Below are 27,798 nucleotides of genomic sequence, written 5' to 3'. Positions count from 1 at the left end.
TGTGGCAGGATTTAGCCAAGGACTGAATGTGAGGAGTGAAAGATATGAGTCAAGTGTGACATCGGGCATGCGGGGTAGGGGTAATGATTTAGTTGTCAACAGTTATAGAGACATTGGGGGTGGAGATTTTGGAAGGAGGGAAAATAAGGAGCTCAGTTTTGGAGAGATTTACAAAAAGTAGAAGGCGCCACATAGGGTAGTAGACAGGCAAAGTCAATCCTACTCACGTGGTAATCAGCACGAATGTGCTATACAGGCAGACCGGAACCAAATATTCGTCCAGCAGACTCTTGGTGTCAGAGTCTATACCTTTTAGGACCCAGCAGCTCTCAGCTACCTACACCTGCCTAGCTAATAAAACACCTGGCCTCACAGCGCTCGGCGCTTAGTATTTTGTTTGTAGCATGCAAGCTACTGTTTCCTGAGCCCTTACCTATTGTGGATTACAAATACAGAATACCTAAAGTTATTCTGTTCATACTTGAATACTTCATATTATCTCCAGAAGCTGAGTTTTTAAATACCTAATTGTGTTTGTAAATACCCAGGCGCCTGCAACATCTTCCTGTGTCAACTACAGCCGCGGCTGCTTCCTCTCATCACCTACCGCAACTACCGGACTGCTGTCAGCTGCATTCCTAGCTCTGACCTTCCACGCTGCGCAGCGCTACACCGGAATCAAGTCACTGACAAGTGAGACACCGGAACGGCTGTAGCAGTAGCGTGATACTTCGGTCACGCTCAGAGTCTATTTTCCTTTTCAGCGTGTGTGCGCCAGCAGCTCCTTGCCTGCAGGATAATCCTCTCAGTTACACACGCTGTAAGACAAACCAAGACCTTTCTCCTACCATACATTCAGCTCAAGGAGATTCAAGAATTAAAGTAAGACCGTTACTTAATTATTATTTATCACTTGGAGATAAAGTAAGACTGTTACTTAACTATCATTATTGCATTTGGAGTTAAAATAGACTGTTACTAATTTGCCTATGAACACTTGGAGATTCCTGCATTATTTGAGTATTGTAATTGGAATTGTTATTTCTTCTGCTGAACTCTACACAAGTTGTCAATACAATTATAGTGAGAGTTTCGGAGACATATATAACCTAAACCATTTTCCTAACAGGATTACTGCTGTCTATCTGTGAACTTATTATTTTGAGTCCAGTCTTAGCACCTCTGTCCTAACTAGAACTTTAACACGAGACTAAAATTCACTCCTACGCTTATTATAGCACGTGTTCAGTAGTGCTATATGCAAAGGGTTGAAACAAACTACCCACTACCATAACTCACTAATTTACATCAGGTATTCTGCAGTTGTGCTCCAATACTAATCATCATATTCTCACTCCCTGAGAGTAGCAGTGAGAATCATTACACTTAGGCACACCTGGAACAGGATATATCCTCGTCCCACCAGGGGGAGTTCAGAGATGATCACTAGGAGCCACAAGGGGTGTCGAGCAGGGGGTCAGCAATCAGTGAGAGACTGATTGCTCTCAAACACTCAACAATAGGCAATCGGCAGTCAGCAGGCAATAGTCCAGGGTAAAGAAAGTTCAGCAGCGAGATGGTATAAGGTTTAAAAATGTAATATACAATTAAAAACAACAGCAACGCGTTTCTCAGTGACACAGCACTGTTTCCTCAGGCTATACAAACAATCTCACAGCTGCTACATTTATACCTAACGACAACCAATCAGCAGTCAGAATAAATACACTCCCACTGAATAGCATGTGTAATGCAAACAATATAACCACATAATGAACCTGTGTCAATAATCCAATCAGAAAGAGGAAAATCCCATAAGTATGATATCCAAAAGATCTCAAAGGTAACAGAACAAAAGTATTGTAAATATAATAATATAATGTGATATATGAAGCGTCTATGTTGTTAGAGAAGTGGCCTTTTGATTTTGCTGTAAGTAGGTCATTGATAACCTTAACGATTGCTGTCTCTATGGAGTGATGGGGACTAAATCCAGATTGCAGTGGGTCGAGGAGGGAGTTTAATGTAAGGAAATGGGATAGATGTGCATATACTAGCTTTTCAAGAAGCTTTGAGGCAAGAGAGAGTAGGGAAATAGGGCGGTAGTTGGATGGGGAGGTTGGATCAAGAGGTGTTTTGAGGATAGGTGTGACCAGTGCATGTTTTAGAGATGAGGGAAATATACCAGTGCTGAGGGAGAGGTTGAAAATGTGTGTGAGTATAGGGGTAAGGGTAGAATAGAGGGAGGGGAGCAGCTTTGAGGGGATAGGGTCAAGTGGACAGGTAGTTAGGTGAGAGCTCAGTATAAGTGCCGAAACTTCTTCTTCAGAAACGTCTTACTTCTTCTATAGTTTATATGTTTTTACAGTGTTCTGAAGGTCCAAAAGTGGCCTTATATCAATATATCTCTCTTAATAGTCGTGGTGTTAGCTAAGCTGAAGGTCCAAAAGTGGCCTTACCTGTTATTATTATCGGTTATTTGTAGAGCGCCAACAGATTCTGCAGCGCTATAAACAAAGGCGAGGAGGCGGGAAAATGAGGGTCAGAGTCTGATATTTTCTGTTTTTTTTTTTTTTTAAATCAAAGTTTTTTTATTAAGGTATTTAGCTGGATTACAAACATATAATAACATGAATAGGAACTTCACAGAGTGAAACCAGTTTCAGGCTTACATGACATAGTATAGATAAGTAACTCCCAATATGCATCAGAATCTGAATAATTGAACTTGAATAAGGGGAACATATATAACTTATAGGACTATGGGGTCCCTTCTCAGAGCAGATATGTCATACTTTAATTCAAACATAACTTAGCTTCACATATTGCTGAACTTGCAATGATACCTTACATTTTTTATTTAGTGTACTTTACTGTAAAACCTCTATATCTCAAAAAAAGTGCCTAATGGGATGATACTTGAGAGTAAACTGGTTAACAGAAACAGCTAGCTATCTTGGCTAAGAGGCACCATTCTTTTAGGGGATTGAAATTAGATTGCAGATTTATACCGCAGAGGTATTCACTAATCCGAGTGAATTTAAATAGATGTAGTCATAGCACATTAACATAAATAGTAACTCCACAAAGTAAAACCGGTTTCGATTTACATGACATAGTACAGATAAATAACACCTAATACGTATCAAGATCAAAATAATTAAACCTGAATAATGGGAACAAATAGCACTTATAGGACTGTGGAGACCTTTCTCAGAGCAGATATGTCATACTATAATTCTAACATAACATAGCTTCACATATTGCTAAACTTGCTATGGCACCTTACATTTTTTATTTAGTGTACTTTACTGTAGAACCTCTATATCTCAAAAAAGGTGCTTAAGATGATGATACTGGAAATTAAACTGGTTAACAGAAATAGCTAGCTATCCTAGCCAAGAGGTATGATACTTTTAGGGGATTGAAATTAGATTGCGGGTTAATACCGCAGAGGAATTCACTAACCTGAGTGAATTTAAATAGATATATACATAAACCTTCTAATGTTAACTGATATATATTATATTTTGGGGGGGAAGATGCTTAATTGCAATGTTTTGGATGTACTGAGTGAACCCTGTTGGGTCACTTTAATTTCGTAGTAACTAGCTAATGTCATATAAGACACCAGGAGTGCATACTGTCAATATACCACCTATATGTACTCTCTCTAAATTACATGTACTCTGCACCCAGAATGAACTGATGTTAGGAGACAAGACCTGTGGCTAATCATCTAAAAAATAAGTGCAAATGAAACTATAACCAAAATATTATAATTGCTTTTGTAAAAATCTTTAGCTGTAAAGTCATCAGTAAGACAGGGTATGTCCAGCTGGCAGCCCAGTCTCATATTTATATTTCCTACCAACAGGTTATCATGTGCATATGAGGGACTGTTGTGCACAACACCGCAATGTAAAGTCCGGTATATTTACCCCACACCCTTACGTATTTTGCTGGGATTATGGCTGGGAAAGCAACAGGTCACTACAGGGCTAAAAATATGAGAGAGTTCGCCAGAGACACCCCTCAAGGATGTGTTGGACCTCCGGTGTCGGGGAAATCGGTAAGTGTGTATGGGCAAGGTCGCGACAAGCCCCATCAGAGAAAGTCTCACCATACGCTCCAAGCTGTCGGTCGTCCCCTGAGCCTTTAAAAAAATTAAGCTTCGTGTCGGGTGGTCGGCCGCATCCTCCCGCACTGATAGTTGCATCCTTTTAGGGGTTCTCCCGACCTTCGTAGTAAAATGGTTGTGTGAGTCATTGCAATCCTCCAGACTCTGACAACTCTTGGTGACTTGCTGCTGTGTACCGCAAAGAGGTCCCCTGGGGTCTACGTGCCTAGATGTCCCCACTAAACTGAGGAAAGACTGCGGGTAGTGACTCTGCTTGTCTAGCTCCAATAAAGCCGCCATTTTTCTCTCCGGGTGCGTTGGTTCTGGAGGGCGGGCTTTCACCAGGGACATAAGATGGGCAAAGTGGTAGTCTATTTTCCGAGCCAGTGCAGCTACTAGGTCTTGAATTTCTGCATGCACAGTACTATCCATTTTGACACTTAGTTAAACCCCCTTGAAGCGGTTATGTAGTGTGTCTGCTTTACCCCGCAGACAGGGGGGGGGGGAGCTGATAAAAGAAATATTTCCGCCTTGCCTGTCCAGATACCTAAAGCGATCGATCTGCATTTAGAAACCACATCTGTTAGGTATCAATCTGATGCGCCGAGCTTCATGAGGTTGTTTCCAGTACATAGGGATCTGAATTTTGTAGCTGATGAGAAATAAACAATATATTCCTGTTCTAAGGCCTGGAGCAGTTAAGAGAAGCATCTGGACATGGCGGCTGCTAAGACACGCCCCCCAATATTTTCTGTTTTATACAACAGGTACTACTTAGATATTTGGCTATATTTATTGTATGTCACTTTTTCTTGTACTAGCTGCAATTATTAGTTTACATGTCACTTTACTGTCATGGAGTTTCAAAAAAAATATTTAAAAAAAAAAAATTGCATGAATCTGAACCATGAAAGAAAAATTTTGGGATTCATATCCCTTTAAACAATGACAGAGACAATGGGACCACAGCATGAAAAAAATCTGGAATGTGTTTTTTTGTGGTTTCAGTGTGGCAAAGTTCAGTAGTGTTACTTCCTGGGTTTGGAATTCAGCCTAAAGTTCCAGATGACTTTTTAGACTATGGGGCCGATTTATCATGGCCCGAATGGGGCCAAATACCCGTTTCCGCGGAAACAGCAGTTAAGAAGCAGCAGTCTTAAGACCGCTGCTCCTTAACTCATCCGCCTGCTCTGAGGCTGTGGACATCAATCCGCCCGATCGTGTTGATTGACACCCCCTCCTAGAGGCCAATATAGCCATGAATCTGCAGGGGGCGGCATTGCACAAGAAGTTCACCAGAACTGCTTGTGCAATGTTAAATGCCGACAGCATATGCTGTCGGCATTCAGCGATGTCTGGCAGACATGATCCACTACAGCGGATCATGTCCGCCAGACTGATAAATTGGCCCCTTAAACTGAAAAGTATGTTTATTAAGCAGAAAGGTGCAGATCTATCACATTTCACAAACAAGCGTATTACAGGCGGAATGGGTACAGGAACAAGGTTTCCCTGGATGTTTTGTGGCTGATTAAACTTATCACATGTAGTCAAGTGTTGCTGGTGAATTTGGTCTATGTTACTGGGAAGGTGAAGTTCTGTCACTTTCTTATTGTGGAAAAGCACATTACAGGAGTGACAGATATTGGATCAATGTTTACGTGGCTGATTAAACTTATCACATGTATGTAGCTTGGAAGTTGGAACGTTGGTTTGTCTATATTGCTGGTAAGGTGCAGTCCCATCACATTTTGTAAAAAGAAAAAGTGTTTTACAGACAGAATAATTAACAGAACGTGGTTTCCATTGATGTTTTGTTGCTGATTACATTTATCACATCTAGTCATGTGTGGCTAATGAATTTCCTCTCACTGGTTACTGGAAAGCCACGTTCCATCACATTTCTTGTAAAAGCATATTACAGACGGAACACGTATAGGAAAGTGGTTTCCGTGGATGGTTTGTGGCCCATTACACTTATCCCATCTAGTCATGTGTGGCTGGTGAATTTGGTCTATCTGGGTCGCTGGAAAGTTGCTGTTCCGCCACATTTCATGAAAAAGTGTTTTTCATGAACAAGTGTGAAATGCTCTATATAGACATCCCAACCTGCAAAAACTCATTTCAGGGAGGTGGTTTCTCCCGCTACTGTGCTGCCACCCCCACACAGTTATATATTGGACACCTTGAAACCCTAAATAAGATATAGACTTATCATTAAAGTAGCTTCCCACTAAAGTCACGTTAAAAAAGTAGCTTTATTGCACAACCACATACAACAAATCTATTTTCCAGTGATCGTATGCTTGTTGAATGCTCAAATATTTTAGAATACAAAGTTTAATTACATGCATTAAAGGGCCATAATACCCAAATGTTTAAACACTTGAAAGTTATGCGGCATAGCTGTAAAAAGCTGTCTATAAAATATCTCCTGAACATCTCTATGTAAAAAAGAAAGATATTTTACCTCAAAAGTTCCTCAGTAGCCACCTCCCATTGTAAAGGATTACTAAGCAGCATTTTAGTGTGTTTGTCCCGGGACATCTTAGGGAATGAGCATCGTGAACTCTCATATTATTTCACCAATCAGGTAAAGGAAGTTTACTATGAAATCTGAGAGTTAAGTCAAATCTCATGAGATCACAGTAAGAGTTCATGACCTCAGCACTGCTAATGCTGATTGGCTGCTATTCATTTCTTCATTTTTTTTTATTTTTACCTGCAGCTGGGCAGCAACTGAGTATAACTTTTTACACAGAACTTACTCTGCTGAGCTGAGGAAATTGTGAGGTAAAATATCTTCCTTTTTTACATAGAGATGCTCAGGTGATATTTTCCTGTCAGCTTTTTACAGTTATACTGCATCAGTTTCAAGTGATTTAGCATATGAGTATTATGTCCCTTTAAATAAGGTAGTATTTGTGTTTTATTTTATTAGACTAAGTGGGGTTTTTGTGGTTACTAATGCATGCTTTGAGAGTTCTATAACGTCCCAGCAACTAAAGGCATTCCTTAAAGAAACACTTTTCCGGATTTGGACCACATTGGATCATAATACTTGGAGTTTCAGGGAGATTGCACTCCATTTGCTGGCATCAGGGGGGGGGGGGGGCACTATTAAAATCAGGGAGACTCCCTGAATTTCAGGGAGACTTGGGATGTCTGCTCTATATAATAAACTGTAATATGTAAATTAGTATTGTTATTACTTACATATGATTATATTTAGAGGTTGGTAAATACATTACGAGCTGCCGAATTCAGACACAATGGGCAGCAGTGGTGACACAGACATAACTGAGGAAAATAGGCAGCATTACATCTTTAGCTTTGCTGCTGGGTTACTCATTGTGAAAAATCCAATGTTCTAAAAGCAACACGCGTGGGGGACAACACAAATAGATAACCGCTATATATTACCGCCCCTAAACTTAGCCAATCACAAAACAGTCACTTAGTTCATTGCAACCAATCCGTCGGCCAGATTCGTGATATTCCCGGAAGCGGAAGTGTCTGTCAGTGGTTTCTGTGCGGTACGGAGGCCCCTGGGACCGCGGGGAAGATGCCAGTGGCCGTGATGGCGGAAAAAGCGACGAGCTTCCAAAGACTGCTGGAGCAGTGCGAAGAGCAGGAGCTTGAGGTGCGCAGGCCTTGGCTAGCAGCGATGGGTATGACGGAAGATTAGCTGTCAGCCTCCACCTTAGTAACTCAATTCTTGTCATTACAGGCTCCAGGAGGCGTGGCCTCGCCTCAGGTTTACAGCCAGCTTTTAGTTCTGTATCTGCTGCACAATGACACGTAAGTGCCCTGCTACATGTCTGTTTTCTAGCTCTTGGGCTAGGGCACGAGGTGGTAGGACTGTCTGAGGCTGAAATTCAGCACATGTAACTTGGAAGTCTCCTATACCCACTTTATATCCGAATCAATATTGCAGTTTACTATTAAAGTTATATTAAACATATCATGCATACAAAAGAGCAATATTTAAACACTTATATTTGCATTAAAAATGTTAGGCTAAAGCTACTTGTTTTGACTAACAGGAAGCACACAACTCGTCTGTGGGGTAGAATATCCCCATAAATATCCATTTAGAAAAGTAGAAAAATCCATGAGCATGATTAAGGGATAATATCCCAAAACGTTGCTGCTACCTGCTTTGTACCTATATGGGAGAAAGATAATTCAATAAAGTGTTGAAATTTGATAAGGTGCTGTGGATTTTTCTACATGTTTGGAGGTAATTTGGACGGTCCCTCCTGCCACTTGCATCTTATAACTGTGGAGCTGTACACTGCCTGTTCGTATACTACATAAATATCCATTTAAGTATTGCTTGTTGTTTGTTCTGATACTACCTTTTTGGGTGCACAATACTCTACATTGAGTAAAAGACATAAACCGTCTTATTGATTTTGTGTGTTTATTTGGTTTGTAATTGTGGATGCTTTTCTTTTATTAGGAATAATGCTCGTTACCTGTGGAAGAGGATCCCACCTGCAGTCAGATCTGTAAGTAAATAGTGCAGTTTGTGAATGAAATGGTAATATTTATCAGTGGTGTTACTATTACAGTTCGTGAGAGTGAAATGTTCACAAAATTCACACACTGAAATGTATGGTTTTCACTTGCTGTGTGTTTTTTTTTAAGGTACAGTCTACACTAAAATAGTTATGGTTTAAAAATATAGATAATGCCTTTTCTACCCATTCCCCAGCTTTGCACAAACATTGATATATTTAATATACTTTATAACATTTAAACCTTTAAATTTCTGCATTTTTCTAAGCCACTATAGACAGCCTCTTAATCATATGCTTTTTTATTTGCTTTTTACAACAGGAAAACTGATAGATCATGTGGGCCTTATAGATAACATTGTGTTCACGCCCGAGGAGTTATTTAAGTTAGCACAACACAGTACTAAATGCAAGTCAATAATTAATACAAAGTCATGTGATCAGTGGGCTTTTAGAAGATGCTTAGATACAAGGTAATCACAGAGGTAAAAAGTATATTAATATAGGGATTATCTATCTTTTAAAACAGACATCCTCAAACTTGGCCCTCCAGAGGCTTCATGGGAAATGTAGTTCCAAAACCCCTGGAGGACCAAGTTTGAGGATGTCTGTTTTAGACTGTCCCTTTTTAAAGGGACACTGAACCCAAATAGTTTCTTTCATGATTCAGATAGAGCATGCTATTTTAAGCAACTTTCTAATTTACACCTATTATCAATGTTTATTTATTCATTCTTTTGTTATCTTTATTTGAAAAAGGCATCTAAGTTTTTTTGTTTGTTTGTTTTTTGTTCAGAACTCTGGACAGAGCTTTTTTATTGGTGGGTGAATTTATCCACCAATCGGCAAAAACAACCCAGGTTGCTCACCAAAAATGGGCCGGCATTTAAACTTACATTCTTGCATTTCAAATAAAGATACCAAGAGAATGAAGAACATTTGATAATAGGAGTAAAATAGAAAGTTGCTTTAAAATTTCGTGCTCTATCTGAATTACGAAAGAAAAAAATTTGGGTTCAGTGTCCCTTTAAGGTAATGACTGCTTCGTCAATTTTTTTTTTTTTTTTTTTTTAAAGTTTGTGACCTACCACAGATGTGGCACGCTGTATGTGAAGCAGTGGGGATTTTTAACCCCTTAATGACCGGACCATTTTTCAATTTTCTTACCCTTAATGACAATGGCTATTTTTACATTTCTGCAGTGTTTGTGTTTAGCTGTAATTTTCCTCTTACTCATTTACTGTACCCACACATATTATATACCGTTTGTCTCGTCATTAAATGGACTTTCTAAAGATACCATTATTTTCATCATATCTTATAATTTACTAAAAAAGAAAATAATAAAATATGAGGAAAAAATGGAAAAAAACACACTTTTTCTAACTATGACCCCCAAAATCTGTTACAAATCTACAACCACCAAAAAACACCCATGCTAAATAGTTTCTAAATTTTGTCCTGAGTTTAGAAATACCCAAGGTTTACATGTTCTTTGCTTTTTTTGCAAGTTATAGGGCAATAAATACAAGTAGCACTTTGCTATTTCCAAACCACTTTTTTTCAAAATTAGCGCTAGTTACATTAGAACACTAATATCTTTCAGGAATCCCTGAATATCAATTGACATGTATATATTTTTTTTTTAGAAGACATCCCAAAGTATTGATCTAGGCCCATTTTGGTATATTTCATGCCACCATTTCCCCGCCAAATGCAATCAAATAAAAAAAAAAAGTTCACTTTTTCACAAAATTTGTCACAAACTTTAGGTTTCCCACTGAAATTATTTACAAACAGCTTCTGCAATTATGGCACAAATGGTTGCAAATGCTTCTCTGGGATCCCCTTTTTTCAGAAATAGCAGACTTATATGGCTTTGGGGTTGCTTTTTGGTAATTAGAAGGCCGCTAAATGCCGCTGCGCACCACACGTGTTTTATGCCCAGGAGTGAAGGGGTTAATTAGGGAGCTTGTAGGGTTAATTTTAGCTGTAGTGTAGTAGACAACCCCAAGTATTGATCTAGGCCCATTTTGGTATATTTTATGCCTCCATTTCCCCGCCAAATGCGAGCAAAAAAAAAAAAAAAAGTTCACTTTTTCACAAAATTTGTCACAAACTTTAGGTTTCCCACTGAAATTATTTACAAACAGCTTCTGCAATTATGGCACAAATGGTTGCAAATGCTTCTCTGGGATCCCCTTTTTTCAGAAATAGCAGACTTATATGGCTTTGGGGTTGCTTTTTGGTAATTAGAAGGCCGCTAAATGCCGCTGCGCACCACACGTGTTTTATGCCCAGGAGTGAAGGGGTTAATTAGGGAGCTTGTAGGGTTAATTTTAGCTGTAGTGTAGTAGACAACCCCAAGTATTGATCTAGGCCCATTTTGGTATATTTTATGCCTCCATTTCCCCGCCAAATGCGAGCAAAAAAAAAAAAAAAGTTCACTTTTTCACAAAATTTGTCACAAACTTTAGGTTTCCCACTGAAATTATTTACAAACAGCTTCTGCAATTATGGCACAAATGGTTGCAAATGCTTCTCTGGGATCCCCTTTTTTCAGAAATAGCAGACTTATATGGCTTTGGGGTTGCTTTTTGGTAATTAGAAGGCCGCTAAATGCCGCTGCGCACCACACGTGTTTTATGCCCAGGAGTGAAGGGGTTAATTAGGGAGCTTGTAGGGTTAATTTTAGCTGTAGTGTAGTAGACAACCCCAAGTATTGATCTAGGCCCATTTTGGTATATTTTATGCCTCCATTTCACCGCCAAATGCGAGCAAAAAAAAAAAAAAAACTTAACATTTTTCACAATTTTAGGTTTCTCACTGAAATTATTTACAAACAGCTTGTGCAATTATGGCAGAAATTGTTGTAAAAGCTTCTCTGGGATCCCCTTTGTTCAGAAATAGCAGACTTATATGGCTTTGGCGTTGCTTTTTGGTAATTAGAAGGCCGCTAAATGCTGCTGCGCACCACACGTTAATTATGCCCAGCAGTGAAGGGGTTAAATTAGGTAGCTTGTAGGGAGCTTGCAGGGTTAATTTTAGAGATCAGCCTCCCACCTGACACATCCCACCCCCTGATCCCTCCCAAACAGCTCTCTTCCCTCCCCCACCCCACAATTGTTCCCGCCATCTTAAGTACTGGCAGAAAGTCTGCCAGTACTAAATAAAAGAGGTTTTTTTTTTTTTTTAAATAAAAATAATAAAGTATTTTAGCTGTGATGGACCCCTGCCTTAGCCCCAACCTCCCTGATCCCCCCTCCAGCTCTCTAACCCTCTCCCCTACCTAATTACCGTCATCTTGGGTACTGGCAGCTGTCTGCCAGTACCCAGTTTGGCCTCAAAAAACCCCCAAAAAGTATTTTTATTTTATTTTTTATTTAAAAAACTATTTCTGTAGTGTAGCAGCCCCCCACAATACCCCCACCCCCTCCCAGATCCTTTTTATATATATATATATTTTTTTTTTTTAAAAATCCCTTTTTTTTTCCCCTTTCTGCCCTCATTCATTGGTGTCAGTGTGGCTAATGGGTGCACGCGCGCCCCGTGCACATGCACGCTCACGTGCACACTCGCGCATCGTGCACCCGGCGGACACTGGCACTATCGCTACCGGTGCAGAGAGGGCCACAGAGTGGCTCTCTCTGCATCGGAGGCTTGTAAAGTGGTATTGCAGGATGCCTCCATATCGAGGCATCACTGCAATACCCTCAGAGCTGCTGGAAGCATTTGTGATCGCTTCCAGCACTCTGTTTGACAACTGACGTACCAGGTACGTCCATTGTCATTAACTGCTTGTTAATGCATGACGTACCTGGTACGTCAGTTGTCATTAAGGGGTTAAAGAAAGTTTTTTTTTTTTTTTTTTGTACAAGTCTAAAGCAAAAATGTAGGAAAAGGAAGAACCAATGGCACTACTCACACAAGAAAATTATTTTACCCCTTTATTCCTAATATAATTTGTGAACTCTGTCACGTTACTTATGAGATAGGAAAATTAGGTGCAATGTAGTGAAAGAACAATTCAACAACTTACAAGAGAGGCTGGGCCAGCCTATTCTTGAAAAAGACTACATCTATAGCACTCACGGGGTTACATGACCATGATAATATCCAAAAAGGAAATACTATGTAGATAGTCAGACACGAGACGTGCAGACCTGACTAAGATTGACAACTGATGGAGGTTAAAAATAACTTTTATTAGAAGCGCAATTTAAAATTGGGAAAAAAACACTAATTTTAAAAACACACTTAGGAGCCTATAGATGTGTATAATAACTATAGATTAATTAGGGGCTAGATATAGCAGGACTTAAACCCCTCTGTTTACGGTATAATGTGATATTGGCACTCAAGACAAAGAATACCTAATACTAAAGATAAAGTGAGTTATCATCCTGCTGGCGGTATGGTACTTATATACTTACTCAGCTCAGAGGTGATAGATGGTACATAAAAGGTTAACTTATAAAGTGTCCGGTAATATACAGACTGCTTGAGTCAATATTTTAACGTAAATATACGTGTAATTAAATATACTGTTTGGTGTCCCTGTACCAGTTTATACCCGTAACTGATTAAGAAACCAACTGTTATTATTCACTTCAATAGTAAAGATTCTCTCGCTATGTGAGCCTTAAAAGGAATTAGGCTTCAATAGTATATCATGCTTATATTATAAATTGGTAGGAAATTCTTAAGATACTGATATTGTCAGGACTAAATGAGAACGAGAAGTTTGCAGTCAGTACTTTATTATAAACAAATAACATAACCTAGTATATGGTAATATTTAAATTGCACATTGATTTCTAGATCTATGACAAAAGCAGCTTATGTATACTGCTGTAAGAGTTAATTTTACTTCACTCACAGCTCATTATTAGAGTTACTCAGTAGGTAAAGTTTGTCAGCTGCATTGCTCAAATTCTCAATAATGACTGCAATAATAATGTTTGGTCTGTTATGTGTATGTAATCGTATTTTCACAATATCTGCAGTTTGCCTGATTTCACTCACAATGTATACAACAAATAGAGCTTAGATAGCTGTGATGCTCAGTTAGTGAATGGTAGTTACCATATTATCATATATAACGTTGTTTGTATATAATCGTATCATTAATTTCAGCAAGTTGCTTGTTAGTACACAATCTATATGCAACAGATAGAGCTGACAGGTATATTGCTTAAGTTAACTTAATATCGATTACAAATAGCTTGTTATTTTAACGTTATAGCATATAAAATTAGACGGGTATATTGCTCACACCTTGAATAGTAACTACTGTATTAGTGTACTGTATATTCTATTATTAATATACCATTATATGAATAATAAAGCTGCAGATTGTCTGGTGTCTCTTGGTCTGGACACAACTAATAACGCTTGGCAGCTGTGCTGCTCAGACTGTGAAAAGTAATTATTATATTGTTACATAAGCTTTACTTGTATACAAACATGTCGATAATAACACCAACTGATTGCCTAATGGTACTCGATCTATGTACACTAGATCGAGCTTGGCAGATATACCACACAAATTGTAATTAGTAGCGTCAATATAAGCGTATATAATGTTATTTATATAAAGTTACGACAGTGTCTCTGGCAACTTGCCAAATATAACGCTAACATTCCCACCAACAATTGTAAAGCAAGCAGGTAAATAGAGACCGTAATTGTCCCTTCACCATCTCAAAGGTAACGGTAATGTTTTTAAAATTATTGATAACCAAGGTTGAGTAATGAAAACTGTAAGTAAGTTATTTTGCAGTTCCGTGTAAAAGTTTGCCCAACGCATAGCCCTTAAAATCTTTGTTAAAGTATTATTAATTAAATATCAACTAAGGCTGCCTAAGGCATACTAAAAATACAGGAGCTCCAAGGACTCCTCACCAGAGAGACTCTTTGAAAAAGCCGAAAGGCGAAACATGTTAGGGTACTGGTGAGGAGTCCTTGGAGCTCCTGTATTTTTAGTATGCCTTAGGCAGCCTTAGTTGATATTTAATTAATAATACTTTAACGAACACCTTACCGTTACCTTGAGTAAAGGTAAAAACATTTTTGTTAAAGGGACACTCCGAAATTTAAACCTAAAAATTACATATGCAACATGTATTTAACAAAAGTTTCATTCCTCAATTTTTAAAAAAACTTATTTTTTTTTCTTTATACTATTTTATTTTTTTCTAGTTTTTAAAAATTTGTGGTGATATCTGTCGCGCTATGTACCAGATTAGTGAATGCGCACACAATGACATCATCTACTTCAGTTATGCGCATGCCCAAAATCCTACGTTCACCGGAAGCAATAGATGCTTCCAACATTGTATATAACCCCTTAACGACCAACGTCCTGCAAAAAAAATGCAGTTAACGACTGACAACGTACCCCATACGTCAATGGTCTTTGGAAGCGGTGGAAGCAATCCTGATCACTTCCAGCCGCTTTCATGTTATTGCAGTGATGCCTCTATCACTCTGTGGCCCTCTCTGCATCAGACATCAATGGCCGTGATCTATGAGTTCCAGCAATAAGAGGGTGGCGGGGTCACAGGGTACACGCGTGCACGAGCGGGAGGGAACCGCTACACTATGTCTGACAGTAGGAGCGAGCTGCAGTTAGTGTTATGACGCGGCCGGGCTGTGACTATACAGCTGGCCCGATGCGCTGTGTAATAAAAACAGACCCGCTCAGAAGAGCGCAGAGAGCGGGTCTGAAAACCTGTCATATTTTAAAAAAAATTCAAAGGGGAAATATATAACATTATTTTTTTAGGTTTACTGTCCCTTTAAGATAGCAGGGACAATTGTGGGGTGGGGGAGGGAAGAGAGCTGTTTGGGAGGGATCAGGGGGTCTGATGTGTCAGGTGGGAGGCTGATCTCAACACTAAAGCTATAATTAACCCTGCAAGCTCCCTACAAACTACCTAATTAACCCCTTCACTGCTAGACATAATACATGTGTGATGCACGGCGACATTTAGCGGCCTTCTAATTACCAAAAAGCAACGCCAAAGCCATATATGTCTGCTATTTCTGAACAAAGGGGATCCCAGAGAAGCATTTACAACCATTTATGCCATAATTTCACAAGTTTGTAAATAATTTCAGTGAGAAACCTAAAGTTTGTGAAAAAGTGAATCAATTTTTTTTATTTTTTTTTAATTGCATTTGGCGGTGAAATGGTGGCATGAAATATACCAAAATGGGCCTAGATCAATACTTTGGGTTGTCTTCTTACATAATTTTTTTTAATTTTTTTTTTATGTATATGTATGTCAAGGGATATTCAGGTATTCCTGACAGATATCAGTGTTCCAATGTAACTATCACTAATTTTGAAAAAAAGTGGTTTGGAAATAGCAAAGTGCTACTTGTATTTATTGCCCTATAACTTGTAAAAAAATCAAAGAACCTGTACACATTGGGTATTTCTAAACTCAGGACAAAATTTAGAAACTATTTAGCATGGGTGTTTTTTGGTAGATTGGTGGAGTTTGGCTATGGAAAACTAATTACCCAATGCTTAGACATGGCTGATATGCCGTTCTATAGCAACACACCAGGAACGTCTTGTAATTCCAAGGTGTTTACTGTCCCATTAACTTGATGTACAAATGTACAGAGTTAAAGGGACAGTCTACTTGAAAATGTTTGTTCAAAAAAAAAAAAAAGACAGATAATTCCTTTTTATTGCCCATTCCCCAATATTGCATAACCAACAGTTATATTAATATACCTTTTACCTTTGTGATGACCTGCTTTTGCAGACTACTCCCTTATCTCGGTTCTTTTGACAGGCTTGCATTTTACCAGATAATGGAAAACAGCAATCTCCTTGATGTGAGAGTGCACATGCACTCTCACATCAAAGACTTGCATTTTAGTAAATCAGTGCTAATTCATAAATGAATCCACGGGAGTGAGCGAAAGGTTATCTATATGACACATGAACTAGCTCTGAAAAGCTAATAAAATGCACTAAGATAACAGGCGGCCTTCAAGGGATTAGAAATTAGCATATGAGCCTACCTAGGTTTAGCCTTCAACAAAGAATATCAATAGATCAAAGCAAATCTGATGATAGAAGTAATTTGGATAGTTGTTTAAAATTGCATAACCTATCTGTATCATGAAAGTTTAATTTTGGCTAGATTGTTTTTTTTTTTTTTTTTTTTTTTTTTTTTTTTTTTTTTTTTTAAACCTTAAGAATCCAGAGTGGGTGTTACAACTTAGGTATATAACATAGTCTTGTATATATATGTATATATATGTATATATGTGTATATATATATATATATATATATATATATATATATATATATATATATATATATATAAATAAAAGCAGGAACCCAAATGTCTTACTGCTTTGGTGGTTTTAGGGGGGAAGAAACCCAGTGTGTCTTTTTTAAGAATAGCTGATCACAACAGAAGTGCTGTAACTCTGGGCCCCACTCTTAGTGTATCTATGAAAGTCACCAGACACAACACCTGTGTCTGAATCCTTAGTATACCCTGCAAGTACTGTACAGGGGCCTGAAGAGCTAAGGATAATATCCGATTCACATATTCCCGGTCTCTGCTCCTCAATTCCCTCTATACTGACAAACCATTTGGTAATAATTCTGTGTTTTGGGAATAGTTTCCTTATAAACTATCTTTACTTTATCAGAACTGATTGTTTAAATTTTAGAGAAGGTTAATTTTCTCTCATAGTGGAGACTGCATTGAAAAAGGTTAAACTTATTTATATTCTATGGGTCAAGTGGAATATTTGATATCTACACTTTATACTGAAAGGGCTCAAAAGCTGCTAGTCTGATGTCGTGAGATCACTTTACTAAGCTGCCTTTTTATTAATGTTATGGGATTAACACTGAAAACAGACCGTTTATATAGAAGTTAGAAGGCTAAATATTAGTGAAGTTTAAAGGAGAAGCATAAGAGATGGCAATAAGCAACGCATCAGCTTCATCTTGCCATTCTGCATAATTTCTCTTTAGCTCTTGCTCACTGTGTGAAAAATTACAAATGAAAAAAAATAAATTAATTCAAAAGTCAACACACATCCAACACAGCCATTGTTTGCTCATTGTAGTACCTCTTGTATTTGTTTTAATATGGCTGTGCCCTATACTTTATGGAGACTAAAATGTAATGCTTATATTATCAATGTTTAAACAACTGATATAATTGAAAAACGTACAACTGTATATTATCATCAGGCTAATCTTTGCTTTGAACATATAATTATATAGCATTTACTTAGTGTTATATGTCCATTTAAATTACTTCAGTTGTTTGCCTTTTGCAACAGCCCAGTAACAAGGGGGGAAATAGGCAGTCATCTAGGGAAGCTTGTTGAAGTAAGATAAGCTAGGGAAGGAGTGTAGTCAGACCTAGAAATTAAGAAGGACCAACTAGAGCAGGGATGGGGAATCTTTGCCCTCCAGGTGTTTCAGAACTACTTTTCCCATGATGCTTAACTGGACTTCAGAGTGCCTAAGCATCATGGGTAATGTAGTTATGGAACATCAAGAGTGCCAAGGTTCCCCATCCCTGAACTAGAGCAAGGACTCCAGTATAATAGCCAGGGTGTAAAACGGCATCTTTGGGTGTCTAAAATCTGTCTTGCTAAATAACCTTTCGGTTATTTTTTATTTATTTTTTTGGATTAAATGTCCCAGTGAAATTCCCTCAAAGGGTACTTGCTGTTGCTAGCCAGCTCCAGTTGCTGTACCCAGTCATACACCATAAAAACAGATTTTTTTTTTTTTTTTTTTTGTCCCCCGAAATTGTTTTTGGCCTAGGTGCTAGATATGCCAAACTGATTATAAATATATTGTATAAATGAAAGAACAAATCTCATGTAGTATGGTAATTTATAGAACACAGTACTAAATTAGCAGGGTTAGATGCAAAAGGGATCAACATCATATAATATTGGTGTCTCTTCTACATATCCAGAGCCCTGCATGGCTAGATAAACAGCCCTCAGACCTCATAGATGATCTCAACACAAGAGAGATTTAGATTATCAGTCTGCTAGTGATAGAGAGTAGGAAAGGAGAGAAAATAAAGGAAATGGTTTGTCTACAGAAACTGAGAAGATTATAGGCAAGGAACAGGCAAAATGATCAAGATCAGGGTTGAAGCTTCACTAGTCAACATAGCTGTGATTCAAGGTGCCCAAACAAGCATTTCTGACTTGAAAATGTACTAAATTTATTTTCTGGAGCAGCCTCACTTTAATGTATTCATTATGCTAAAATAAAATATACATGTGGTGCGATTTTTAGTGACTTATTCGTTTAAAGGGACACTAAAGTCAAAATTAAACTTTCGGGGGCGTGTCCGGGCAGCGGCCATCTTTGGTCGCAATATTTGAGGCTGCTGAGGAGATCTAATTAATCCGCCGATTAACTTTGGAAATTTACAGCATACCTGCAGAAAACTTGTGTATGAAGGACGCTTATGCTCCACTGATTCTATTGATCCTAGGATCACTGTGTTTGTGTCCCTCCAGCCCAGATCTGGACCGTTGTAACTTCAGGCGGCGGCCTGCTACGAAGAGCACAACACCCCCCCCCCCCCGGTAACACGGGTTAGGCAGCCACTATTTGGCTGCAATATCTACTCCTGGATCCTACAAGTATGGCATTCAGCATTCACCCATTTGAGGCTACGATATGCTCTATACTAGATGGGCACTACCAGAAACTTGCCCACATAATCTCCAGCGGGCTGAGTACTCGACCCCAACAGGGAACGCTAGAAGATGTGGACCGACCCCCTGCAGCACTCCCGAATGCGGGGATATCCTCCTTAATCCCAGCCACCTTACCTGATACTCCGGCTATGGAAGAGACAAAAATTCCGCTCATACCTGGATCCAAGGGCGGCCGACACCTCGAGTGGGCAGGCGCAACAGAAAGCAGCCGAGACAGGCAAACCCGATCTCCCTCACATGCCCTGCATACTCGGGGAGGCGACTAGATCAGCGTGGTAGAAAGACAATGAGATGGGCTTCTTTTCACTCCAGAGACCCGCACATCCCACAAAGCACTGTAGAAGTAAAAGGCTTGAAAGCTGAAAATACTCACCCGAGTGTTTCTAGCCCACATATCTCTCCTGATCATCAAGACTCATGGAATACAGCCCTTGAAGAGGGTCGTGAGCCGCTTCAGAGACGCTCCGGTATCGGTTGATCCCGTGGAGCACTTTCATACTGCAGCTGCTGTACTAGCTATTTTGTTTGCTGGTGTCAGGAAACTTATTGCACAGTTTTGGCCGTCTTGAACAGAACAGTCTTGTCAGATATGGAATGCCAGGTTTTTGTCTGAGAAAAACGGTAAAATGGGAATGGGGTGACACTTTTTAGTTTAAATTTAAGGCCAGGTAATTTTATTGTTGCTGTAGAGACTTTGAGTACCCTCCCAGTACCCACTGTTGTATTTCAGGGCAGATCACAACCAGCTGCTATGTCCCTGATTTTTTTTTTTCTTCTAATGACAATCTCGCGATCTGAGAACTGAAGATGTTATGGGACTGTTTATACACTATCTGAGGATTAAGAGATATGCTTAGCATTATTTTATTTTTCTTGTTCGTTCCTCATACTGTTCCATGTTTTGTCACACAAGGGGTTGTTTGCTGGCCTTTTTGGAAAGAAGATTGTATATGTTGGGATTTGGGACTTTATTTCTTGGATATATTCTGATTTGCTGGTGCCAATGTTTATGGGGACATTTATACCATAAAACTGATAGTCTCCCTCTCTTTGAATTTTTCTATCAAAAGTTCTAAGGCCCAAAAAGAGGCCTGAACAATTTCAACTACAGTTCTCCCTAAGCGCAATATACATATTAACCTCTTAAGGACATATGACAGAATTTTTCCGTCATAAAACAATTGAGCAAACTGAAAGCTGTGTCCTTAAAGGGTTAATTGAAGTCCAAAAGTGGCTTCCTTTTTAGATGGGAGATATATAAATATATACGTTCATAATTTTAAAAATGAGGTTATGTTATAAATTACTTGCTCTATGTTTACTAGTCAAGTTTCGTGTGTTAATAATCACATGTTGTGGTCTTATCATTTAGCATTGTAATATTTGCGATATATGTATTTGTATACGGGACAGTCATTCCATTGTTTTCTGTGTCTTGCCTGTGATTTTGTATGTGACTTTCAGAGGCAAATAATGCTTGTTTTTGTATTCTTTCAACCTCCATAAAAAACCTTTTTAAAAAAAAAAAAAAAAAATTAAACTTTCATGATTCACATAGAGCATGCAGTTTTAAGATCCTTTTCTATTTACTTTTATTATCAAATTTTGTACTTGCTTTTTATATATACACTTTTTGAGCACCAGCTCCTACTGGGCATGTGCACAAGTTCATAGGGTATATAGTCTGTGATTGGCTGATGGCTGTCACATGATACATGGGGGGAAATAGAGTAAGTGTTGTTGCATTGTCTTTTTTATTAAGTGCTAATTATTCTATTATACTGTATTGAGTGGTCCTTTTTTTAAAATATTGATACAGCTACATTGTAATCCTTTGAGGTGGGTGTTCATTTTATTTATTCTCTACAGGCCAACTCAGAGCTTGGTGCAATCTGGGAAGTAGGACAGAGAATCTGGCAGAGGGACTTCCCAGGAATATATTCATCAATTGCTTCCCATCAGTGGTCAGAGAATATCCAGCCAATCATGGAGGCTGTGAGAGGTACAGAGATCTAGTGACTGCTTGCAGCAGTACCTTGGCAATTTATTTCATGCATAACTGGGGAACAGCCTTCATTACCTAATTGTGCCATATATTCCTAATCCAGAACTTTCGTTTAACCATCCAGGATTTTGAGTTATTTTTTTGTACTATAGCACAAGTGTACTGAGAGCTGTTTATTTACATATGTGCGCCCTATCTGATATAGTCTTAAAGGCAATGTTTTTATTTAATGGATGTTCCTTTGTGGAATAATCCATGTTTTTTATGTTGGAGTTGTGCAATGATAGATATATATATATATATTTTAAACCTGTTTCTCTTTCATAAGAGTAATAGAAACATTTTGAGTATTGTTGCCTTTAATCCCAGTTATGGAGCTAGCCAATTAAAAGCATTAGTGCATTTCTATGTATTTTTGTTCTGTATTAATTATTCCTTATCTTGCCAATAGATGCAACACGGCGACGTGCATTTGGCCTCGTCTCCCAAGGATACACATCAATCTCTGCTGATGATTTTGCAGCGTTTGTAGGACTTCCTGTGGAAGAAGCTGTAAAAGGTTTGTGATGAAGAAATGTGCATCATGCTTATACAGTTTGCTTTTTAATCTAGAATATCGTTTTGTTTTGCTTTTATGTAGTGATTGCTTTAAACTTATTTAAAAACTATATAGACAATTTTTATTTATTATTAATCTTTTTAAACCAATAAATATTCTGGTGTAGACTGTCCCTTTTTAATACAGAGAACCCCAATATTTCCATTGACTTGTTCTACAAGCAGCAGAGTATAAAAATGTATGATAAATTGCTTCTATAGGTTTAATTTTGTATAGGAAATAGCTAGTTTTGTTTGACACAACAACCCATCAAAATGGGCTGAGCTTGCAGAGAAATCCAATTTTCCTTATTTTATCACTTTCTGTAAACACACATGCTTCTTTATATTTTCTCCGTTTGTATACCAAAGCCCTAATGGTTAGAGAGAACAATTGGAATTTTAACATTTTATTATTTATCTCGCCTACCTCCCACTGGGAGTTTTATTTCTTCTGCTGACTGTGTGTTTATACAGATTTTCTAAAGCCTATACTTAAGTGTACACACTTTCATTATAGGTAGGGATACCACAGGCAACATCGGTTATTCCGATATGAAGGTAATGGAGCTATCTATAAACAGTTTGATGCACTCCAAGGGGGATCATTGGAAACACATTAAAGGGGAGAAAAATTTAGGTTGACTGTCCCCCACGTCTATAGTTTTTGTGCACTGCTGCTTCATTTCACAAATGACAACTATTATCACTAGACACTTTAAAAAGAGATCAGTCAACAACCATATTGTTTGTCGTTAATTGTGTGTTTTTGGCCTTTTGAATTACGAGACTTGCAGATTGGTGCATGTAGTTTTAAAGAGGTAACAATTGTGAGCTTCAGAGGTATTAAAGAGACGGTAAACGCCTTAAGATTATTATTTTTTTGTCTTGTCCCCTTTTCATGTAATTTAGCTCTGAAAATTGTGAATTTTGTAATTCTCAAACATTGAAATACACACTGCAGACTTCTTAATCCAACCCTGCTACATATCTTTCCCTAATTTACTTTAAATGGTAGCAACTGCAAAACAAGGCACTTTATACTAACATTATAATCGTGGCTTGCCTTGTTGTCTGCAGACACAAAGCCTCTAAATTAAAGTGATTGTAAATTTTAATGAATTTCTGGCCAGTATCTTAAAAACAGGGGCACTTTAATTCATTAAAATTTTGAGACGCTTCATTCTTAAAATAAATATTTACCATTGAGTGATGGTAAACTTACCGCTGTTCCTCCACAACCATCTCCTACATTCTTTAGCAGATCGTCAACGAATCTGGCTTCCTCCAGTCGTTGTGTGCCCCTCAAACTGGATGCCAGATGGGGCACGCAATGATTACTGCATAGTAATTCATAAACGCTTACAATCATTTTAAGCAAATGGTAGGTGGAGTTTGGCTATTGAAAATTATTTGCAGCAGTTTGTTTAAAAAAAAAAAAGTTTAGAAATATCTTGCAAATAAGTGTTTACTGCCCCTTTTTTAAAAGGAGCATTTTTGTGATGTTTAGAAAACCACACTGACAGCGTTGTACGAAGTTCAGACATAGGTATTGTGATGAATCCTGCCAACATCCGTGTTTTTTTTTTTTTTTAAAGCTAATGCAAATAGTGCTATCAGTGCCAGGTATATATTTGGTATCATGGTTCTGTCTTAACTAAGTGTAGAAAGATTATATTGGGATGCAAGTGCTATTGTTGTTCCTTCCATTTTGTTATACGTTTTCTATTTTTATTTTATCTGCAATTTAAATTGATCCCCTATACGCAAGTAATTTTAAGTTTTCAGTTCTTTTTATGGGCTTCAGTAGTTTAATGTACACCGTGAAACACGAAGTTGTTAACTATGTGTTTGTTTTGCACAGCGGTACTGGAGCAGGGCTGGCAAGCAGATTCTGCCACTCACATGGTGATGCCAAAGAAGCCAGGTAGGTGGCGCTGCTGTTTCATTTTACATTATAGAAGTTTAGAAAACCTACATTGAAATAGACATTTGTACAAAGAATGTATCTGTAGACCATGGAAATAATTATGTAAACGAAATGTGTAAATACAATATTTGTACACTGTTTACATACATAATACAGACCAGCACTAAGTATTATTTCAAAGTATTGCACCAGTTTCCTTCCATACACACCTTATGTGAACATAATCTATATTACATGTGTAAATACTTCCCAATTAGTCACTACTTTTACAAGTTCTGCATTTGGCTTTGTGCAGTTTTGCTTTGGCAATGCATTAGCTTTAGTTTAAAGTAAAACTGTGATTTCAAATGAAGTCACCCAAGACCCCTTTCCTCCACCTAACCCAGAGCTAAAAATAAGACAAGGTTTTATTTTCCGTGTTCCTGTAATGCTGGTGGAACATAGTCAGTTCTGATACTCATAGTTTCCTAAAGCCTTACAAGTCTCTCTTTAGAAATACATCTGTAGACTTTGACTATTATTTATTTATAAAGGGCCAACATTTTTTGCTGCGCTATACAAAGGTATATTACAATCATAAGGGTACATTACAATAAAAAACTTACAATGAGACATTATATAAGACTATAGTGCACATTACTACACTATAAAGGAGAGGAGCATCCTGCCCTTGAGCACAATCTTTTGTAGATGCACTTTTTATACAAAGTGAGTTACAATTAGAGAGGCATCTAAAGTAAACAGTGCTATCTGCCAGCTGTAGAGGGACCTGTGCTATCTGTAAGCTCCCTGGACATATATAAATGTTGTAGGTGCGTCAAGCTATGCGGAAGGGAAGCTAGAGGTACTTGGGCAGTGTCAATGGCTGGTAGGTGATATTTATTCTGCAGATTGAGTGTCTGGTTGCCAGTTTCATGGTTTGTAGTTGTTGCTGTATGGATAAATAAGTGCAACAGGCTGAGTGTAGTCTTAGGGCAGTGTTTCTGAATTTCAGTTCTCAGTGTACCTTATCGGACCAGGTTTTCAAGACTGCTCTTGCCCATGGCAATCCTGAAGATCTGACCTGTTAGTGTGTCCTTAGGACTGGCATCAAACACTGGTCTAGGAACCGTAGATATTAGATGGCTGAGCACGGCGTGCAGTTGCTGCTGCCTGATAACTTGCGTTATTAGTAGTTCAGGCTCGGTTATATGCTACAATACAAGGCAGCTGTACTTTGTTAGTGTTTACTTGGATGTTCAAATATCCACTTGCTGCTATGAAGCCACTTTGCTATATTTTTGTAAAAGGCCTTTATGAAAGGAAGTATATGGTCATTATGGTTAGGATGCGTGGTTGGTTTAATCATTTTGTGTAAAATTGAGGAAGCTGTACAAACACCATAGTGATTGTTTATGTGCATTTCTTACAGACTCTGCTCCCCTGTCTCTGATTCCCAATGAGCAGCAGCTTGCTAGGCTCACGGATTACGTGGCTTTTCTAGAGAATTAAGTAACGCTCCAAGACGAGAGAAATGCTGAAACATGAGTGAGATGGCAGAAGATCCCTGCACTTCTGGACACCTTTACATCACTTGCTGAATCTGTTGCTGCTGCGTAACCACACACATTGTCAGAGTAAAGGACTTGCCTAGAAAGGGAGACCATCATGAAGACTGCTGCATGCTGGGCTGTGGGGCTAAAACGCCCTTCTCTGCCAGAGAGACATTAAATGCTTTACAAAGCCATATATATTACTGGCTCCTTTGGCAAGGAAAGGATTCAGTTTTTCAAAAGAGGCTTTAACAATAGTTATTAGCTTAGTTTTCCCCATACTGGTTTGACATATTTTTTCCCCGTTTGAGTTGTATTTTCTTATAGGATTCTGAGTATTTGATATCTAAACCTTTTAATGGTGACAAGGTGCATGCACTCAGGATTATGCTCAATTATATTTCCCCATTGCTCAAAGATAAGTGAGACCAGCTCCAATAACATTAGATTTATTAACAAACTTTTTTTTGCTGGTGGCCTAACAAGTTTCTGGCGCCCAAATCATCATGTGAAAAATGAAACCATTGCTTCTTACCTAACTGAGTGCACTGTTGAAAGCTTTAAGAACTCTTATGTCCAGTCAATGAACTCATTGACTTGCAAAAGAAACAACTTGCAGTTCTGGCTAAAATGATTTGTCATCTTGCCCATCTTTTAGTGGTCGATCTATCAACCCCATCGGCAGGCTTCATCTGCCTACGACTGCAGGTTCTCACAAGAGACCGCTACTTCCCTAACCTTTCCCCACCGTTTAGGTGGCAAATTTCAATCTCCCCGGTCTCGTCTGACTGGGGAGATTGACAGCTCCTGCCCACGCATAATTGGCTGTGTGCGGGCAGGGGGGTGGGATTGCACGCAAGCGCAAAATAGCGCTTGTGTGCAGTGCTGAATTCTAGCAGCGGAATTTATCCCGCCAGAGGCGAGCTGCAGCAGACAGGGGCGCATATGTGCACCCCTGTCTGCCTCAGCTTGATAATTCAACCCCTTAGAGTTAGATTAATAGGTGTACTTAGAGGCTGAAATGTAAGCACTGCTGGGTGATGGATACCTTAGGGGTGCTGCATGTTAATATTCACCAATGTTTTATTTGTTAAGTTGTAGCCTGGTATTAAAACTATTTAATAGAGACGAGAGATTAAAACTTTAACTATGGGGGAAAAAAGTGTGTCCTTTTCATAATGCTTAAGAAATATTTTCTTTAAGTTCCTTATGTTTTTATTTATATTTTTAAAATCATATTGTTTTATGTAATTTTATCTGTCAGTGACTTGGAACAAATATTGACCTGGTAGGAAATGAGACCAGTGTTTTGCTTTGATTTTTGTTTACTTTGAGTACACTGCATCCCGACACTAAGTCAATATCTTAACCTATAATACAATAGCTAGGTTGTGTGTTTCTGCTTCAGGATCTGGGGATCACTTTCTTTTTTTTCTCTCTCTCTCTTTTACCTTCGATAGGACACAGCACAGTTTTTTTACATGTAGCTGAGAGTATTTTTACCAAGTCAAGAGCAAGTTAAAATCTGCTATCTTTGCTCACCTTAGCAAGCCAAAGAAAGACATTATATAAACAGCACAAGTGGCATGCACCTAAAATAGCGCATATAAAGCAGCCTGCAACTTTCTAGCTCGGTGAACACAATCCATGGGCCACACAAGTTCTAGCTGATTACTGCATTTTTATTCTTATTAAAAATGATTAACCTGTTTCTCAGCTAATTACAACTGCAATTTCTTCAAGCTTTTCATTTTAAATATCATTTCTCACAATAAATAGCTCTATTGGCATCACATGACATACAACATCCAAGCATTGCCCATTTAAAAATCTTATAGTAGAACATTATCGGTGACAGACAAAAATGACTGTTAGCCCATTTAGAATAAGGGGGAAAAGTCACAAGAATGGATCCATCCTATACATATTACAAAAGATTGGAAAATTTAAAAATAAAAAGATCAGTGTGTTTTGGGACTGAGCCCACATATCTTCCAAGTCGGGTACCTAGGGACTTTTTTTTTTAAACTCCTATCCTCTATCAATTTAGTTTCTAAGATATAGTTTCCCAGTAAAGCTGGCTGTTGCAGTAAAAACAAAACACTAGCTGTTATTTGGTTAAAATAATACTTTTATCTAGAGTCCCACTACAGATTGCATTGAATATTTCCCATAACCCACTATTTCATGTAAGAAGTTTAATAAATGCTTCAGTACCAAATTTCTGCAGTAGATGAAGACCAGGGTAGTTGCAACCCTGGCATAGGAATATCTGTTGCTACTAAGCTTTTAGAAATAACTTAAATAGACTTAACTTAGTATCTTATGCCCCAATTACCAAAAAAAA

At 38.3% G+C, this 27,798-nt stretch overlaps 1 protein-coding gene across 2 annotated transcripts; it reads left to right on the top strand.

Moving 5' to 3' along the window:
• Positions 1-7,608: 7,608 nt before the first annotated feature.
• COPS8 (COP9 signalosome subunit 8) lies at positions 7,609-26,750 on the top strand. 2 transcript variants are annotated; one of them, XM_053698864.1, is made up of 7 exons: positions 7,609-7,763; positions 7,851-7,921; positions 8,586-8,634; positions 21,257-21,389; positions 21,844-21,951; positions 23,854-23,916; positions 25,331-26,750. In XM_053698864.1, exons 1-7 carry the CDS (start codon positions 7,686-7,688, stop codon positions 25,408-25,410), a joined length of 582 nt encoding a protein of 193 aa, XP_053554839.1. In that variant the 5' UTR covers positions 7,609-7,685; the 3' UTR covers positions 25,411-26,750. The 2 variants fall into 2 exon arrangements, with proteins under 2 accessions (XP_053554839.1, XP_053554840.1); XM_053698865.1 differs by lacking the exons at positions 23,854-23,916; positions 25,331-26,750 and adding an exon at positions 22,510-23,767.
• Positions 26,751-27,798: the final 1,048 nt, after the last annotated feature.

The sequence above is a fragment of the Bombina bombina genome, chromosome 1 (assembly GCF_027579735.1).
Source record: "Bombina bombina isolate aBomBom1 chromosome 1, aBomBom1.pri, whole genome shotgun sequence".
NCBI lineage: Eukaryota > Metazoa > Chordata > Amphibia > Anura > Bombinatoridae > Bombina > Bombina bombina.
Note: the sequence above shows the minus strand (reverse complement) of the source record. Positions and strands in the feature narration are given on the sequence as shown.

What these genes read in the sequence shown, in the direction of transcription:
- COPS8 (XM_053698864.1), top strand. Translation starts at nt 7,686, where the DNA reads ATGCCAGTGGCCGTGATGGCGGAAAAAGCGACGAGCTTCCAAAGACTG. An exon ending in TCCCACCTGCAGTCAGATCT is followed by an intron (nt 8,635 to 21,256) that starts GTAAGTAAATAG and finishes TATTCTCTACAG; the next exon opens with GCCAACTCAGAGCTTGGTGC. An exon ending in AATCATGGAGGCTGTGAGAG is followed by an intron (nt 21,390 to 21,843) that starts GTACAGAGATCT and finishes TCTTGCCAATAG; the next exon opens with ATGCAACACGGCGACGTGCA.